The sequence below is a fragment of the Anas platyrhynchos genome, chromosome 22 (assembly GCF_047663525.1).
Source record: "Anas platyrhynchos isolate ZD024472 breed Pekin duck chromosome 22, IASCAAS_PekinDuck_T2T, whole genome shotgun sequence".
NCBI classification, from domain to species: domain Eukaryota; kingdom Metazoa; phylum Chordata; class Aves; order Anseriformes; family Anatidae; genus Anas; species Anas platyrhynchos.
Window position 1 is genome coordinate 3,822,377 of NC_092608.1, and position 19,348 is coordinate 3,841,724.

Here is a 19,348-nt window from a genome sequence, read left to right on the forward strand (position 1 = left end):
CTCCCCTGTATTTAAACTGGGCTTCTGCTCCAATATAGAGGTATTTCTCCTCTTTTTTCCAGGACGTGCCTCTTCCTTGCTCATATCTCTGTGCTCTCTCTCCTCGTTCTCCTGTTGTCACCCCTTCACACTCTGTGTTACAGAGCCATATTACCTGGGCTGTGCAGCTGCTCCTGCTTAACTTGGGGTCAACACTCAGGAAAAGCTGCTGCTGTGCTGTGGCTCGGTTGATAAGCACTGGGACTCTCCTGGTGCTGTGGCTGCACAGCCTGGCTGCTCTCTGTGGTCTCTGTTTGGGCTCCTGCAGGGTGGCAGCAGAGCCAGGGCCTAAAAGCTCCGGAGCTTGACTCTGCTGAAGCACCGAGCGTCCCCAGCCCAGGAGCTTTTATCCTCTCCCAGTGTGGCTTTGTTTAACGCTCCCTGGATCACCGAAGGTTAGTGGAACTGCACTGGAGCAACTGGGACTTGAAAGCACCACTCAAGATGCTAGATAGCCCTTGAGGCCTTACTGATCTCCAGCAGGAGCTGCTGCTCCCCAGCTTCTGTCTGCTCAGCCCGCAGGGCTTTGTTTGCTTTCTCCAGCCAGGCACTTGCTGCTACAGCTAGTCCGGGAGCAGCCCTGGGTATTTTTCCCCCCCTAGGTCACTCCGTTCTCTCTTCAGGGTGACTAGGCAAGGCTTAGTGAGGCTGTGTGGCGTGCAAGCATCTCCAGTGGGGTGTGAAGGGAGGGAGAGGGGAGTGGGGCTTTTTTTTTTTTTTTTTCCTACTGGCTGCTGCCACCAAGCTGCTGCTGCTGTACGAGTCTTGCTTCATTTCGGGAATGACAGAGAAACGTGCCATTGGCAAATCATGAAGACAAGCCTGTCTCGATCAGATGACGTTTGATCTGTCTGTGCACAGAGAGGAGGCAGGTCAGGAAATCTTGTGATGTTTTTCCCGAGGTTGAACTGGATTTGAACTCTGCTCCGCTCCCGGTCCCCTTCTGTAACTCCGCTGTGCAAGCGCATTTGTCTGACCTAATTCTGTGCCCTTGAGTACCTTGCTGAGATGTTCTCCTCCGACAGGAACTGACAGCAGCCTCAGCTGTGCCCATTTCGCTGGTGCTTGTTCCTGAGCTCACAGAGATGCAGGCTGACACAGCTCGGGAGCTGCACCACGGCCTCGAGGCGGGCGGCCTCGTGGGGCAGCGGGAAGCAAACAGTGCTCGAGGCTGCCAGCTCTCTGATGCCTTCCCGGGATGCCAAGGGAGAACTGGAAGCTGCATTTTAGGAGCTGGTGAGGCCAGGTGTCCTACAGCACCAGGCGATGGGGAGGGAGGGATCACCACCTAAATGGAAACCGTTTATTTTATGTACTGAGCGACTGAAATAAACTTGAACGTCATTTTTTTCTCTATTTCAGCCTAGCTCTACTTCAGCAGTACTTCAGACCACTGATTTACTGGGGAATTAGCTATTCTAGGCTCTCCTCAGCCTAATAAGTTTCCACTAGAATTATCTTTCTGCTCAGCCCTGGGAGATGGCAGGGAGGTAAGCAGAGCTGCTGTCAGCTCCAAAAGCCTTGTAATGAATTAGGTGACGGGGCAGACTGCGAACGTGCAACTAAAACCCTGAATTGTGGCTTCCACTTTTGATGCTTTTTTCCTCCCTTCAATAATCACCTCCACGAAGCACAGAGGGAGCCGAGAGGGGAGGAGAAAAAAAAAAAAAAAAGCTCCTCTGCCTCGTCCTTACGCTGCCTGCGCTTTTGCTGATACAAATTTCTGGGAGGAGAATCCTGCTGGAGAGCTGGGGGGAGAGCAGTTGCTGTCTCAGCTGTTTTGTGTGGTTCCTCCTTCAGCCTGCACCGGGTTCCTGCGTGGCGTGGAGGGGCGGCAGAGCTCCTCCCGTGGCGCTGATCCGTGCCCAGCGCTGGTAGCAAGACAGGGGCTGACCCCCGGGTTTTCATTTTGCACGGGTACACAAATACATCCCAGGGAGGTTTTTAAGGGCTTTTAAAGGCCTCGCTTGCCACCAGTCCTTACCTGAGCTTTGCTGCGTGCTCTGGATGGATGGAGAGGTTCTGGTGTGAAGGAAGAGCTGCGTGTTTGGGGAGCTCAGGTCCGTGCTTCGATGACCGCCCGGTCCTGTGCATCTCCACCTCCCCGGTGCGCTCTTCAGGCTTCATCAGGAACAGGTCCCAGGCCTTTGTGCAGCCCTGGAGTGAGTTGAAATCCCAGGAACTGACCACTCTAGGGCTCCATTTTATTCTCTGCACACATTCCCCTGCCCCAGCCCCTGGGTAGATCTGTGTCTGAGAAGTTTTGTGGCTCACCACTCAGGTCCCCGGCCGCCTGGCTGCGTCCTCAGCAGAAGCAGCCACAGGTGCCAGGCCTGGAGGTGCTGCTTGTGTCAGGGCTGGCTCTTTGCTCTGCATCCCCGCAGGAAATAAAGCTCCAGCCATTCCCTCTCACACCCACACGTTGCTCTTCCTTCCCTCTCATCACCTGCCGTGGGCTGCTGGACCAAGCCAGCTTCCTCAGCGCGTCCCACCGCAGTGCAACGGGGCAGGAGCACAAAGGCCAGCGGGTGCTGTCCAGCTCCTGCCTCGTCACAGGTGTTAAATTCTGGGCGTTTCACAACTTTACAAGAAGTTTGGTGTGCTGTCAGCCCGTGGGATGAGCGATGGCCCCGCAGAGGTGGCACCCAGCGAGCTATTTGTTAACACTCCGCGCGGGGAAAGAGAGAGGCTGGCAACCCCGGGCTGAGGTTATCTCCTACCCATGACATGGGGTGAGTTATGAGCTAATGGCACTTTATTAAAATAGTATTTTGTATTGGAGAGCAAATCTAAGAGCAGATGGATTAGCAAGCAATCCATCACTCCCCATCTCTGCCGCTGCCAGCTGAAACGCCTTCTCTGTGCTTCGGCATTACAGCTGGGAGACAGATTTATAATGTGGTCATCTATCTAGTCTCAGATGCCATCCAGCCGAGTATTTCCTCCTGCCACCAGGCTGCTTTGCTCAGCACCTCTTGCAGCGAGCACCAGCAGAGGCCAGGTGCCTGGTGTAGGGCAGGTGCGGCTCAGCTCCTGCTGTGAAGGGCCTGGGATGGCAAATCCTTGCTGCCTCAATTCCTCTTTCCCCTGATTCCCTGGGGGTGCCCAGCCTTCCCAAATCGGGGTGGTGTCTTCCAGCACGCGGCATTCCCTGGCACGAAGCCCTAGCAGCTCTACCAGGCTCCACGACATGATTACGTGACAAGATGTGCAGATGACCAGCTTTCTCCCACCCCATTGCAGCCACGCTTGCACCCCCTCTCCTCGCTCAGCCCCCTGCCCTTCCCCTCCCACTCCATTCAAAGCATTGGAAAACAAAACAAAAAAAAAAAAAAAAACACTCAGATGCAAAACATGCAAAAAGAATATTTTACTGACAAACAGCAAAGGACGGGCTTAGTTTCCGGAGCGGAACTGGTCACCTACTGTACAAACATATTACTGGAAGGGAAGGAATGGCTGATTTACGCTCACTCGTTGACCCAAATAAAATCACAGTGTGCTTTTTCTGCTGCCTCCCCCACCCCAAGCTCTCGGCGCCTCCAGCTGCTCCGGGACCTCCCTTATCTCGGGCACAGCGCTGCCACCGCTGGAGAGCACAAACCATGGGTGACATCTGCCCGTGCAGGTGTGTTTAATAAAAAATTAGCCATTATTGCTTTTCAACCACAGTAGAGATTATTCCAGGATTGGACTCAGAGCAAAGTGCAACCTCTCTGTTGTCATCAACTCGCGTTGTACCTCTCCCTGTCTGACGCATGCAAAACGGGTTTGAAAAAAAAGGAAAGAAGGATCAACAATCAGGGAAAACAGCACTCGGGGTTCTGCTCGTGTCTTCTCGCGGCACAGCACTCCCGAAAAAGTCTTCCTAAGCTGCCCTGCCCTGGTCTGTGCGAGCTGAGGGTGCCCAGGGCGCAACCTCATGGTCCCAGCATCACCTCCCCATGGAAGCCCCAGGGATGAAAGCAGCAGCTCCTTCCCCTGCCCACCTTTTCCCACTCCTCTGCTCCCTTCCCCCTGGCTCCAGCAACCCACGTGCATAGAGGTCACAGGCCTGGCTTTTTATTCTATATTTTTTTTCACGTTCGTTTGCTTCTTTATGCCCCCCTGGCACCACAGTGAGCGTTTCCACCGTGCCCGTCCCCTACTCCACGTCCCATCCCCTGTCACTGGCAGACACACCACCCACATACTCAGGGTAAACACTTCTTGCCCAAATGTCTTCCTGCTTCTACCACATGCACTAATACTAGAAGTACTTCTGCCTTTTACCTCTAGAGATGCTCTGGGAGCTTCTGTTGCCTGCTTCTACCTTCAAAGCCCTCCTGACACAGAAGAACCCCGCAGTTCCCTTGTGCTCAGGCCCCCACATCATCAGTGCACCGCTGGGTGTGAAACTGCTGCGGGGAAGCTGGCTGGAAGCGAAGTTTGAGGTGAGATTGGGGTCTCCCCGGGGTCGCTCAGCACCTGGAAGCCTCCAGCCTCTGTTCGGGGCACTGAAGGCCGAGCACTGTCCTCCCTTCTCCCTGGGAAATGGTGCTGGAGAGAGCCTGGCTTCCTCCCCTCCTCGCCCCCTTCCAGGTATTTCTGTGTGTGAAAATCACCCCTCAGCCGTCTCTTCTCCAGGATGAAGACTCTCATCATCTTAGTGGCTCTTTTTAGTAGCCTTTTTTATTGGGCATTCTCTCCTCCCAGCTGAGTTTGGCTGGAAAATGACGTAGAGCCCAGCAGTGAGCGTGACTAAAACCACCCCATTGCCCCGTGAGGCCTGGGACGTGATCCTGGGCTCCCTTCTGCCCTTCTACAGCTCAGAGCTGCCAGACACCTGAGCCAGGATGGGCCAGGAGATGTGCCCTGCCCCATCCATGGCTGGTTTGAGGGCTAGCAGAGAGGGAAGAGGGCACAGCATTTATCCGGCTGGTATCACAGGAGTCTCCTTCCTAAAGCGTTCCTCAGAGAGAAGGGCCCCTCACCTTGTGCCACAGCTGCAGGCTCTGGGCCTGAAATCTGCAGCTGAAATCCCTGAAATCCCACCGGTGGTGACCCTGGGCTCTCCCCTTCCCTCTCTTGTGGCAACCTGAACCTCTGCTGCCTGCTCTCCACACCTCCCTTCACAGCAGAGCCCGGCCTCATCGCACCCAGTCTGCCTGCCAGTGGCTAGGCCCGGCCTCACGGCACCAAAACCGCAGGAGAACATTTCCAGCGCCAACCCCAGCTCTGGAGGATCGTCACGTACAGCCTCAAGAGCTGCCTCTGCTCTAAAAATATCCCCTCCTGAGGCGGCGCAGAATTCCCCCCGCCACCCAGGGCTGCAGCAGCCTCCCTCAGAGCATCTGGCGGCCGAGTGCTGGGACGTGGTGCGCGCGTCCTGACCTTGTTGTGCCAGCTCCCCGATGCCAAAGTCGCTTTTCTCCCTAGCTGAACCCTTTTCTTTCAGGGTTGTTGCTGGGTTTTGGGTTGGTGGTGTTGTTTCGGTCTGGTTTTAGTTTGTTGGTTTTTTTGAAGACTGGATCAGAGGCAAGAGAACGACAAACAAGTCAACACTAGCACACCTCAGACAATTAAACGAGGGGGAAACACCCCCACATCCAGACGAAAGCAAAACGAACACATGCACGGGGAAAGGAGACGGAGCCACAGCAGACTTCACGGTAGCAACCTCACGGGGGCAGAGGAACGAGAGACCACGACGTCGACAACGCCGGCGAGGCTCACACCTCGCGAGGACACAGGGGGGACACAGACGGGAGCGCTCGTCTCGAGCACAGAGAGAGCAGGGGCTGCTTGGGGATTGTCCCAGTGCCGGGCATGGGCTGGTGCCTGCCCTGTAGGGTCACATCTGCAGGAGTTTCCTGGGTTCAAAGCTCCTCGTGCCAGGTGCTCGGGGTTGCCCTTGCCCAGAAGATGCACCAGATCTCTTGGGTCAGGAGCAGGGTCTGGCCTTACCTCACAGGAAGGTGGTTTTGACCCTTTTTTGGAAAAAAAAAATGCCTCCCCCAGGGGTGACCCTGTTGATTTTGTGTGTCCTTAACCCTGATCTCTGGGGGGGCTGGTTTTGATGGATTTAAGAGCAGCAAATTGCTCACAGTAAATTTAATTATATGGAGAGTATTTTTTGGTTTTGTTTTTTTGACTAAATGTAAACAAAGAGAGGCTCACACAGTGATAGCTGCAGCCACAGCAGATTAGAAAAATCTGTTCTTAACCCACGGGAAACTGCACCATGCACAACTTCTTCCTTTTTTTTTTTTTTTTTTTTTTTCTCTTCCAGAGCCTCATCTTTTTTTCTCTGAAATTCTGACGTGGATCAGACTTGACCCATGTGAGCTGTCACTTCCCTCTCTCCAGCTGTAAGTTTCCTACTTAATGATATTTCAACCACGGTCTGTTGCTACAGCAGCGCAAAGCCAGACATTCAATGCAGTCTGAGTTTAGATCACTGCCTTAAGCCTCTCTTGTGGGATGCACCAAATAGGAAGATTATTTAAAGGTATTTTTCGTTTTGGTTTGGTTTTATTTCTTCCCCCGTAACTTGTTCCAAAGACTCAGCATTTTTCCTTATCACGATGGAACTCTGTCCCCTGCAAAACCTTGCCCCGTCTTCAGCTCAGAGCTGAAGATGTGTCCGTGACATGAACCTGTTGGATAATGCAGTGCCCAGATTTTGCTGTCAGCTGAACGTGTGCCAGCACACAAGGGCAAACGCAGCAGCTGCTTGGCCAGCTCTCTGGCACCAGCACCCCACGGAGGTGAGCATCTTCTGCCGCTGCAGGATGCGCCCCTAGGGTTAAACGCACAAAGCTCGTACCGTGAAGCCTTGTGCCTTTTGGAAAGGAGCTGCATAAGGAAAAAAGTCATTCCTAGGAGGCTAACAGGTGGCTGCAGACGTTGTGGAAGTCCTGAATGACAGACGGGCAAGCAGACAGACACGAGTACAGACTGGGCAAGTAGTTAGGCCCAGACAGAAACTGGGACACCGAGACAAGAGGCACCTGGAAACAGCAAAGGTGGGAATGGCAGAGAGCAGCTGTGGGTGGCTCTAGGCCAGCTTTGGGGCTTGTAAATAATAAAGCCGATCCTGGGCATAGGAAAAAAAAAAAAAAAAGAAAAAAAAAGGCAGAAGCTGGGGAAGGGAGGAGAAGGGAGGAGAGAGCCGGGGGTCACTGTGCCCTTTTCCCCCCCACAGACATTGCAACCAACAACAGGAGGCCACTGGCAGAGCCAAGGGATTCAGAGGACAAACCAGCAGCTTCTGAGAACGCTCATCATCCTTTCATTCTGGATGTTTTCCCCATTTCAACACAAGCCTGCTCAATGCAAAATGAGGAACAAAGGAGAAATGACTGCGACGCATGGCCACCACCTTAACTTCTTGGGTCCAGACCCTCCCTTCCTTCTCCCCTCCTCTCTCCCTCTGCCCCCACAAGCAGCAGGACCCACACCAACACTGCCTGGGTGCATTTTTCCCTCTCCCCCAGCAGATTCCGGCTGCTGTGGGACGCAGACACCACCGCACTGGTGTCCGAGGCCTTTCTTTCTCCAGCAGCCCTCCTTCGGGCAGCTCTTCGGGAGGTCTCTGGATGCAGAGAGTGGTTTCAAACGCTTGATAACTACACTGAAACCCGCACCTAAGCTGCAACCAGGGGAAGCAAAGGCATAAAACGTGTTGGAACATCCTCATACTTTGACTTAAGCTGTTACCGGGGCATTTTGACATGGTGGGTGAGTTTGGCTCCAGGCCCGCAACGCTGTGTTCCCTCCAGCCAGGCCCAGCTCGCTGCTACGGGCTTTATGCAGCTGAGAGGGGCTCGGGGTGCAGGCCAGGTCTAACGCCACTCAGCTCCAGATATTTCTGCCTCAGGAGCAGCTCCTGATCAGTGCCTCCTCTCTAACCCCGGAGAGGAACATCAGCAGGGTGCCACCAATACAAAAGTGGTGTGAAGCAGCCCAGTTGAATGGGCTGACCCCTCATGGCGCTGCTCCCCTGGTAGGAAGATTTCTTGGCTTGCTTAAGGCAGGTTTCAGCGCACAGCAATGCGAAGAACAGCTCCATTATACATTCCCAGGGCTTCATTCCCCCACAGCAATGCCCAGAGGCACGAACCAAGGCAAAGGGGCCCTGCCTTCCCAGCTAGCTGGCAGGAGGCCCCATCCACACCTGGTGCCATTCTAGCAAACGAAGGAACAGAGCAGAGCAAAACCAAACCAAAGGACCAAAGAAACGGGGGACTTCTAGCTTTCAGATGAGAAACTGCATCTTCTTTGTGTTGTCCCACCTCCATACCCTCGGTCAACATTCCCCGTAGGGTAGCTGGATGTGCAGGACAGCCGTGAATGCCAGGAAAAGGGGGTTGAAAGTATAATGCAAATCTCTTTTCTCATTTTTGTTTGTTTGTTTGTTTTTTGTTTGTCTGCTTTTTACATATATACACAAGTCTGACAATAAAATGTGGAACACAGTGCAATGTCTTGGCTGCGTAGCATCCAGGACTGGCTTAGTTGTGCATCGTGGCGTGCCGCAGGGACACACAGGATGGATAAGTAAAATTATGTCCTCGTCTGGCTTCCATAGAGGAGCAAACTGGGAGCTGTTCCCCTGGAAGAAGAGCAAAGTCCTCTTTAAAACCTCACTGCAGTCTCTGGAGGAGAAGGCATTCCTCAGAGGTGCCGCGGGCTGGGGTGCCCGTTATGGTACAGCTTCTGTTTGATGTGCACCATGTTCCCAGTCGCCTCCTCGTACTGCCTGTGGTGACGTTTTCTGAACTCCTTTAAGTTACAAAATTTTGGAATCCAAGACCAGGAATTGTCTGGAAGGCAGAAAGGAGAAGGAAGATGAGATATTACAGGAACGCTGAGACCCACGTTCTCCTGCCTCACCTCGCACAGAACCACAGCATGGCTGAGGTTGGCAGGGACCTCTGGGTCCGTCCTGCCCAACCCTCTGCTCAAGCAGGTCCAGCTGGAGCAGGCTGCTCAGCACCACATCCAGGTGGCTTTTGAGGCTCTCCAAGGATGGAGACTCAGCTCCCAGCCCCAGCGCTGGGCTGGCAGCGGGGCACACCAGGGCTGTGCCTTCAGCTGGGGAAATGCTGGTGGCACGAACAGCCCCGCTTCAGGAGCTGCTCGAGCAGGCTGCCAGGGATTAGGGAAGACTAATGAGAAATTAATATCGTTTTGATCAGAGTTTTTAGAAAGAGTCAGTCCGCTTCCCTAATTAGAATTTCTTATAGCTTTACAGATAAATCTCGCTGCTCACTCTCCTCCTCGGCGTAGTAGTTTAACAGACACCTGCACTCAGAGCTAGTGTGATTTACAGGGACACCGATTATGGAACAGGATGCCAAGCCACTATTGGCTATAATATTCACTATTTGCTATTAATATTCAGTATTTTTAATAGCATTTCTGCCTTTTTCCCCCTCCAGCAGCAAAAGCCCACAGCACGTGAGGCTGAGGGAGTGAGGCTCAATCGTTCTGGTCATCCTCAGGGTGCTGGGTCAGGATGCTGAGCTAATTCATCTGAGGCTGAAAAAGCCTGGCACATCTGGAACAGCGATGGGGATGGGGATGGGGAAACCTCTGCTGACGTAGTCCTGATGCAACACAAACATCTGCCTTTGCCATCACTTTGTGTCAGGTTCCTACAAACAACACAAGGCTCTGTTGTGTATGCATACACCTGGCTGCAAACTGTGTGCACAGGAAAATCCCGATTTTGTGCAAGCTGGACATACTCTGCCCACACATGCGGACATACAACCACAGGCTGCCAGCCTGCAGCTCCCCATCACACCACCCTTTGCTTCAGACTTTCCAGTGCAGAGCCCTCCAAGCTCCTCAGATGCCCGCTCCCACCTAAACATTAAAGCCCACAGAAGAGGGCTGGGCTGGGATGTGGCCATGCCAAACCCACGAGGATCAACCAGAACCAGACACCGTGAGGCTGGTGCCCAACATCTCAGCCTGACAGGGCTCGCGGGGCTGCACTTACCATACCGCCGGCTGGTTCTCCAGGCTCGCACCGCGTAGTGGAGAACCCCATCCATCCAGACCAGAAACCAGCTTATACAAAAGCCCAGCAAAAGTCCCAGCATCAGATCAATCTCTTGCTTGGTTACATTGTCAGTCACAAAGTAATTCTCCGAGGAGTCCACCACTGACTGATCCCCATCATAAGGAATAACGTAATGGACGTGATGCCTGTTGCAGGGAACAGAAACAGGGAAAAGCATCAGAGGAGAAGAGCAGAGCACTTTTTTCCACCCAAAACCTGCTTTTTGTGGCCAAGGGCTGGCTGAACAACGCTCTTTTGCTGTCCCACCAACATCCCTGGCACCAGCGGTGCTGTCTGCCACTCTGTGCTCACGTTAGCAGAAGAACTGGCAGAAAACAAAGCAGCAAAGCCCAGAACCCCGAGCCTGGAGCTCATGTTGCATTCCTGACACGGGCTGCCTGTGCCCAAGCTCATCATCTGTAACCCCACAGCCCGTGCTGAGGACAGCCTGAGGCTGCAGAGGCTGCTCCCCACGGGCATGGAGGGCAGCGTGGCGGCCGTGCAGAGGCAGAGGTCAGCAAGGCCTCGCTCCTGCCAGCATGTGGGGTCCACACATGGCCTCACAGGGGTCCCAGCAGGCCCAGAGAACAAGTTGAAGCACATCTCCCACCTACCAGAGCAGAGAACACTTACAGCCATGGATGAGGCACCAGAAAGCCAGCCTTAAATTCATCCCGACAGAGAGACCTGTGAGGTCCAAGATGGCCTCATGGGCCCTCGCTGCGTGACTGGGGGACGCAGGTCTCCCTCAGTTATTCAGGTCCTTCAGCACATATCCTGTCCCCGCGGCCATCCTGGTGCTGCACAGGGTGTGCCACCAGCACTGCTGCAGGGACGGGTGCTCAGCAGCTCAGCCCCCCCACCCCAGCGCTGCCCCCTGCCACCCCCAGCGCAGCACCCGCAGGCACCGCACGCGGGAGAGGAGGCGATCCCCGGAGGCCTCTGAATATGCATGAGGTGCAGGTTGCTGGATAATCACGCCTGAGAAACGTCCAAATATTTACACAAACAAACCTCTGCTCGGAGGAACCTACCGAAAACAGCCCTCGGCTCCGCAGCAGCTGCGCCAGAGGCACGAGCTCCCTGCGGAGCTGGGCCTGTGGGGCTGGGGCCATTCCTGGTGCCAGGAGGCAGGGGGAAAGCCACGAGTCCATAAGGCCCAGCTAGATGTTCCCTCACCAGGCAGGGAGCAGAGGCTGTGTGAGGAACAGCTCCCAAAAGGGAGCTCGTTCATGGACGGGAGGGCTTCCATTGACTTCAGGGACATGGCCCAGCAGCTGTGCAGAAGGGGCTGATGAGCCTCCCGCACCACCAGAGACACCTGGCAGGTCCTCAGCTTGCTGCCTTTCACACAGAAACAGCCTGGGGACCAGATCCATGAACACCTTCACAAGTGACTTCAGAGGGGTGGAGAAGAGGGACAGCCCCACAGAAGTTCTCTGTTGCAGCTCAGTCCCTGGGAACGTTGCAGGAGTGATCCGGAGGCACCAGCGCATCGGCACAGCCAGTTATTAATAGAGCACGGAGGTCCAGGGTCCCCTCTGCACACCGAGGGAAATGGAAACTGGAACATGGCCTGGATGGAAAGGAGCTGTGTGGGATCGCCCTCTGAAGCAGGAGGGGCTGGTGGTCACCAGCATCAGCTCTCCTGAAGCAAAGGGACTGGGTTTGCTGCTCCGTCCCCAGGTAGGCAGCACCCGGGGAGAAGCTGGAGCTGCTGGACCCAGGGAGCAGTGGCTGTGGCTGTGCACTTCTGCTCCGGCTGCAGCCTCCCTGCCCCTTCCCGGCCCTCGGGATGGGGGAGAGCTCCTCCAGCCCCGGGCAAGCCGTGCACGAAGCCCTGAGTGCGGCCGTGCTGGAGCAGAGCCGTGGCCAGCCTGCCTGGGACGTCTCCCTACGGAGCTGCCCAAAGCGCTAATGTCCCTTCCAGTGACCTTGCAAGCGTGCTGCCTGCTGCAGCCCAGCCACAGCACCGGAGCCCTTCAAAAAGCACTGCTGCTCGGGATTTGGGGGGGAACGAGGCTCAGCCTGCTTCTCTGGCCATCCCCGAGGCACAGCCACCAAGGCACGCTTTGACAGGGGCTACAGGAGGCACGGAGCCTCCGTTCTGCTTCCCTGCCTGACCTTGCAGCCTCTCCCCAAACGTGCCAAGCAGCCCAGCTCCTCGCAGAGCACGGCCGGCAAAGCCAGGCTGCAGCAGCGTGGATGGCACCACCGCAATGGTGAAAGCATCTTCCTGGGACCCTTCACGCTGCAGCAGCTCCCGGGAGCCCAGGGGAGGCCTGGAGGTCTCCAGCGCAAGGCAAGGAGCATCCCCAGCCTCCCAGCATGGCCACAGAGGATCTGGGGACACAGAGGTTTAAGGACTTGTTCCGAGTGGCTGGGAAAGGAAGAAACTGAGCAAAAACGTCGCGTTTTGGTGCTCAGGTTTTGCTTGGGAGACTCTGCCCGGGAAGGACAGACTCGCCCAAGGTCACCCAGAAGGTCGGTGGCAAGGAGAAGGCTGCAAGGCCGAGCTCCCGAGCTCCCTGCCCTGTCCCAGGCAGGGAACTCCCAAGCCCCCAGGCTGCTGCGACGGGTCCGAGCTCCACGCAGGTGTCATCATCTGCTCTCCCCAACTCACCCGGCCGCCACGGACACCCTTTGGTGATTTTCCTTTGCATGACATCACCCAGCTCCTGATCCGCTGCCAGCCTCCTGCTTCCAGAGAGGACCCTTTCTTTCCTGGCTGGGACAGAGACGTTGGGAGCGGGGCAGCGCCACGCTTCTGCCGCCCTGGAGCCGGTGCAGCCCGAGGAGGAGGGACCCCCAGCACGGGGATGTGGCCCCCCTGAGGATCTGCGGGGACAGAGGGGACTTCCCTGCAGCTCTCAGATGCGGCTCTCACCCTTTCTTCCTCCAGCGGGTGCTCAGCACTGGCTCAGCATCAGCACCAGGTGCCCTGACACTGCTGTTCTCACTCCGTGCATCATCCCCACGCCAGCTCCCCTTGGCAAGCAGCCGGCAGGGCCCTGCCCTTTGCTTCGGTGCCCTTTGGACATCACCACCCCACAGCCCACAGCCCGGCAGCTGCACCAACCTCGGCCACTTGTCCCTGGCAGCGAGCAGGAGAGCAGGCCCCGTGCTCGTGTTCCTCCTGGCAGTGTCCAAACCCCATAGCCATGGCCAGACACCGAATGCTTGGGGCCTCACGGCCTTCCTGAGCTCCCTCCGACCTCCTGCAGCCAGCAAGAGGCCACAGCCCCCATCTAACCCTACAAATCACCCACCAGGACCCAGCACGGCCCGGTCACCCTCGCCACAACACGGTTCCACCTTGCTGCTGCCAGAAGGTGCTGAGAAACAGTTTTCAGCCTGAAGTTGGCCCCGCTGAGCTGACCCCACGGGAAGGTGTGGCACAGGCCAGCCCTGCCACAATTAGCCCCTCAGACGGGCTGGGTTTTCTCCCTCAAAAACCTCTACCCCAGCAGCTCTCCCCAGTGCCAGCACAGCCAAGGCTCAGCCTCCAGTTTCAGGAGAGGAGTGCCCCATGGGGCAGGGCTGGCAGAGGGATTTGGGGGATTTTGGGGCACTCCTTTCACTCAGAACCATTGCAGCCAGGCAGAGCTCTGGGGAAGGCAGATCCCTGCCCACCAGCAGGGACTCCAGCCCTCACACAGCCCAGAGGGCCCTCTGAGGAGGCCCCAGTGTGCCAGGTGATACCGCTGAGCCCACAGCCACCAAAACGCTCCTCCCTGCCCGCTGTGCCGAGCTTTGGGCAGCCCAGGGAACCGACAGGAGTCCCAGGGCTGAAACCTGGGCTTTTCCCTTGGGGTCTAACAGGGGTGAGGTGGGACAGGGAGCCCGCAGCACGCTGAGCAGTGCCAGTTCCCTCCTCCAAGGCCTCCCTTTGCTTATCAGCATGGTAAAAGCCCTTTGCCAGGCCCTGGTGCTGCTGTGCTCTGGGATGTGTCCCTGCCTGGCCCAGAGCTGCCGATGGCTGGGGGGCCGTGCTGGGAGAACGGGGGCAAAGAGGCCGAGACGCGTTGGGCGTCAGCCACCTGCAAACCAGAGGAGACACCGAGCTCAAGAGCATGGTGACGGCTGCACCAGCGCCTGCCCAACTTTCTAAGAAATGACCTGAGTACGCCCGGGGATGGTGCCACGGCTAATTTATCTGCCTCAGCAGCAGCTCTGCAGCCACACAGCTGGAGGAGAGTGGTGGCCCTGCCACCTCCTTGGCCGTGGGCACAGGGGACACTCGGCCACAACACCCGTGAGACCTGGCACGGCCCAGCTGCTCCCGGCGATGTTGAAGTCTGTTACCCACAGCCAATTTGCACCACCACTGAACACAGCTGTGGCAAGCCAAAAGAAAAACGGGCTGAAGAGGCAGAGGAAAAAACTCTTAAACAAGTGAAAAACATCCAGAAGGCTCCAAAAAACTACCCAAGGAAAAGGCAAGCCCTACCAAAAAGAAGAGGACTTTGTCTACAGCCTTCCCCGCTGGCTTTAGCACTGAGGTGCCCAAGGAGCCAGGATTTGGGGGCTCTGGTCCGGCCACACGTGGCCCTGGAGGTGCTGCTCACCCCTTCCTCGCTCTTCTGCCACAGGAATCTGCAGAGGAACCACGGGCAATGGCCACCTTTGGCGAGTGACCTGCAGCCCTCTGTTAAGCTTTACACATCCCATGGGCTGGCCCAGAGGCAGGCCCCGCAGACGGGTGGTTTTGCAGCCAGCAGCAGGCCATCAGGCCCAGGGATGAGGCCTCCAGGTGTGTAGGACGGGGATTATGGAGAAGATCCCAATTTGCCACCCCAAAACCCAGCGCTCAGGCTCTGACACGGAGCAGCCAAAGCCCACTGAGCACCTCAGCATCGCCCACGGCACAGAGCAGTGCCACTTCAGGGGACTCCAGCATTGCCCCACAGCCACAGCAGGCATCCATCCAGCCCCAAAATTGGGCACAGCCAAGAAGCCACCCCCAATACTCCCAGAATTAACCCGGCCACCAAACCGCGCTGCGTCCAGCACCACCACGGCTCTCGGGGGAGAAGCCATGGAGGAGTCAAAGCCGAAGGCAGATCACGGAGCCTCAAAGTGACACCTAGGCATCAGCAGCACTCCCTCCCGGACACGGAGCCTGGGGGCTCTCCGCACCCTGATCCTCCCAGGCTCCACAAACCCCCCCGAGAAGCGACGCGGCCCAGCGGCACCCAAGGCAATCCGCCAGGCATTAAATCAAAGTTACTCACTTTCCAAGGGCTGGCAGACGCCTGTACACACGCAGGCACACAAAGGAAAACGGGCTTCCAGGCCCGCAGGAAACTCTTCTATCCAGAAAAAAAAAACAAACAACCCCCCCCCCTCCCCGTGAGCATGCAGGAGCTGCCGGGGAAGGTGAGACACGGCTGGAATGCAAACATGGGAACCCAGCCCTGCCGCTGGCCACCACCTCCCCGCTCCTGCCTGGGGTTGTCGGGGTGGGAAGGGGATTTGGCCAGGTGGGAGAGCGGCCGCGGGCCACTTACCTGCCACAGTTGCAGTGACAAACTCGGTCTTCCCCTCTGAGATGCGGTAGGATGTAATTGTGAAATCTGTCCAGCAACGCATTCATGTCCATCAAGCAAGCTATTGCCTGTAAGAGCCCATAACCAAGGCATCTGGTCAACTCTGGATGATGGAATAAAACATTGACTCCAGTTTGATTGCCAGAGACTGAAGCGGGCATAAAGAAAAGAGCCGGGGTGTGTAACGGGGCACGCACACGGGCACACACGCGCGGAGGTGCACAGGCTGAGGGACAGGCTGGGGGGGGGTTGGTTGGTTGGTTGGGGGGGGGGGGGGGCGGAATGGAGGGGAGGGAAAGAAGCGAAATCTCTTACCATAACGATAGAGGCGCCCAGGATCATGAAAATCATGGTGTTTGCATTCATGGACATCAAGGGGGAATTGCCGGCGGTCGGGTCCGTCCGCCCCCAGCCCGAGGAGGGCGAGCGGCGGCCGCGCTATTCCGCAGCGCGCAGCCCCGGGCGCATCGCGCTCGCTGCGCTGCGGCGGGGGGCGGCGGGGCTGCGGGGAGCCCCCCGCACACCCCCCACTCCCCCGGGGCTCCCTCGCCCTGCCCGATCGCTTTTCCTTTTTTTTTTTATTATTATTATATATATATATTTATTATTTTATCGTATTTTTTTCTCCTAGGACGAACGGGACGGGCAAAAATCAAGGATAATAAGGAGGCTGAGGGTAAGAAGAAGCCCAAATCCGCTTCCCCCGCGCAGCCGAGGGAGGTGCGCCACGGCTCCGGGAGCGGGCACAAGCACAGCCCTTCATGCAGCAACTGGAGAGCCAGCCAGCCGGAGCCGGGGGGAGGCTGAAGGGGGGGGCTGAAGGGGGGGAGGAGGAGGAGGAGGCAAGCTGCAAAAATCACCCAGTCCGGGGGAGCCTCATTGCATCCCTCTTTCCCCGACCCTCCCCAAAAGCAACCCCTCCCGATCGGCGCAAAAAAAAAAAAAAAATTAAAAAAAATATTAAATAAATAAATAACGATAATAATAAATGGGGGGAAGGAAAAAAAATAAAAAATAAAGGGAAAAAAAAAAAAAAAGGCAACACAGCAGCTCTAAGCAACGCGTCTTCCCCTTTCCCTTCCCTCCCCAAGCCCCCGGCTGGAAGCCCCCAGGGAGGGGATGCTGCAGGGGGGGGGACGCGCCCAGCCCCGGCCTTTACCTCGGCGGGGAGGCTTCTGCTCCCCGAGCCGCTCATCGGCGGCGAGCGGCGGCTGCTGCGGCCCTACCCTCGCCGGGTGTCCCCCCTCCGGTTCCCCCCGGAGGAGCAGCCCCGCTCCGAGCCCCCCTGGGTCTTCCTCGGGGGCTCCCGGGGCTGGGGGCTCCGCGGGGAACCCCCCGTGCTCGTCCCCAAGGGGTTGCGGGGGCGAAAGCCCCGCTCGCTGCCCTGGCAGGAGGAGAAGGAGCGTGAGGGACTCGTCCCCTCCATCAAACCTGGCATCCGAGGTGCGGGCAGGAGGTCGCGCTCCGCGGTCTCCCATGGCGTTATCTCGCTTTGGGCAGCGCGAGGCAGGCCGCGGGTAGGTTCTTCCAGGCAAAAAAACGGGGTGGCCAAAGCAAAACTTTGGGGTTGCTTGGTTGGTTTTGTAGGGGGACTGTGCGGGCTGGATGAACGGAAGAGCTGACGGCCACCGCTAACACCGCTCGGCGGCTGTCACGTCGTGGCGCGCGCTGCCCTCACCTCCTCGGCCTTCCCCAAGGTTGGCTTCACCTTGCTGGGGCCCCAGTACCGCTCCTGTGGGCTTCCCAGGGCCCAAAACCTAGAGTTTGCTCCTGCCGGGCTGCGCATTCTTGCCCATTTGTTTCCCTTTCTGCTCCTCAGGCCACAATCAGCCTCCTTATGTAATGACTTGTGTTATATAAACTCCATTCTTCAAGGAACAGTCATTAACCTACTACCGGGTATTGAAAATACCAAAATACTGTCACACAATTAAAATCACTAAATGGTGTCCTCAAATTAGAGCACAGATTGCATTGCAGTTTTTTTTTTCTTTTTTTTCTTTTTTTTTTTTTTTTTTAATGAACCCACCCGCAGGAGGCGTTTGAGGAGCCGGGCTCCTCACACGAAGGAGCAGCGAGGATGGGGGCACCTCGGCCACTGGCACACACAGCCCCTCGGGGTCCCCTGCAGTCCCCTGCCCTGAGCTGCTTTCACCAGGCACTGGCTTTGGCCACCAGCACGCGCTGGAGGGAAGTGTGTGAAGATGCTCCTTTTTTTTTCACGAGGGCCGAGATGCTTGGACAGCCACCAGAACGGTTTACAAGAAGTTCAACTTCTTCCTGATGGCTTTAATGTAGCCAGAAGTAAGCTGCTCATTTTCGAAAACCCGGCCTCCTTACCCCTCAGTGCTTGGGGACGTACAGCAGACACTTACTAAACCTTTCTACTCATTAAACGTCCTTAGAGCCCCAGCAGTGCTGGCTGGGGATGGAGAAGAGCAGAGACCTGACCGGGAATCTCCTCCCCCAGCCCAGGCGAGCTTCCACCAGCCGTGCTGGGGGATCCCCAACTTTCCTTCTGGGAGCAGCACAGACCTCAGGCTGCTGCCGTGGAGCTCACACGGGTCAGAACACGCACGACCAGAGCCAGCATTTCTCTTTTTTCCTTTTTAATTTCTTCTCCTGTGTAAGAACACGCTCACTGTCCTCCTCTCCCTGCACTCCAGGCTGTTCTGTTCCTCTGCTCTCGCCGGTGCCCCCGTGCTGCTACAAGCACCTGTGCTTGTTTCCTTGATACCCTCTCCTAAGCTCCTACGTGCCCGAGAACAAAACGTTGAAGCTGGATAACCTGCCCAGCAACTGGGGCAACCTTGCCAGGCTCATTGATGTCTGCGCAGGCAGATCCAGCAGTGCCAAAAGCGAGGGAAGAGTGCGCTCCTCCACCCAACGCAGTCTGAAGGCTCTTCCATCATTTTTTACTTACATAAACCTGCTTGAAAGACATGGTGAGGGCTCTGATGGAAAGAATGCCCATGAATATTATGAAGTTCTTGGAAAAAGACAGACACAAACCCAAAAATAACTTGTGAGAAGGAAAAACAGACTGGAAATGAGGTGACCGAGGTCCCACTGCTCCTTGCCCTGCAGGTGGGACCTGCAAAGGGCTGAGAGGGGAGAGGTGGAAGCTCAGGGAGCTCTTGGTGAGGACCTGGCCATGCAGAAAGGAACAGCAGCTTCATGGCAGCAGGAGAGCAAAGCCTTGCGACCACGCTTCAGTAGGAACAGCTCTTCAATCAATATGGCCTGTTGTAGCAAGTCAAGAAAGCGCAAGAGGTGCTGACAAAGCACAATTGCTGCTTTTAGGAAGGGGGGGAGGAACTGGGAGGAATTATTTGCATTTTAGTCTGCAAACAGACTATCATTCGGCATGGATGCTCGTCGTGAGGAGCAACACCGCACCTGCAAGGCATGGAGAACACCACCAGCAGCACCAGCAGCACCAGCAGCACGCGCGGTGGAGCCACCAGCTGAGCCTCCCCTGCGGTGCCGCAGCAAGGAATCCAGGAGCAGCAGCGCTGAGAGGAGGCGTTGTGGCTAATGAAATCCCACGGCTTTAAAACTCGTTGTTCTGGGCTCACCCCGTCACCTGCAGCCGTTTGTCAGGCTTGTGGAACGGCGCCCTGCTCTTGAAAGGAAAATATGTTGTTTTCCCCATTTCTCTTAAACAAAACATTGTCTTAAAATTTCTTTTTAGCGCAGAAAATAA

At 56.4% G+C, this 19,348-nt stretch overlaps 1 protein-coding gene across 4 annotated transcripts; it reads right to left on the bottom strand.

Annotated features, from left to right (window-relative positions):
* Nucleotides 1–3,394: 3,394 nt before the first annotated feature.
* Nucleotides 3,395–17,571, bottom strand: TMEM240 (transmembrane protein 240). Of its 4 annotated transcripts, none has more exons than XM_021267632.4 (4): nt 17,074–17,571; nt 15,604–15,710; nt 10,031–10,239; nt 3,395–8,846 (listed from the first exon to the last, which is right to left on the bottom strand). In XM_021267632.4, exons 2-4 carry the CDS (start codon nt 15,693–15,695, stop codon nt 8,698–8,700), a joined length of 450 nt encoding a protein of 149 aa, XP_021123307.1. In that variant the 5' UTR covers nt 15,696–15,710; nt 17,074–17,571; the 3' UTR covers nt 3,395–8,697. The 4 variants fall into 4 exon arrangements, with proteins under 4 accessions (XP_021123307.1, XP_027299103.1, XP_027299105.1 ...); XM_027443302.3 differs by lacking the exon at nt 17,074–17,571 and adding an exon at nt 15,958–16,351; XM_027443304.3 differs by lacking the exon at nt 17,074–17,571 and adding an exon at nt 15,958–16,351 and having other exon boundaries at nt 15,604–15,745.
* Between the last annotated feature and the right edge of the window lie 1,777 nt (nt 17,572–19,348).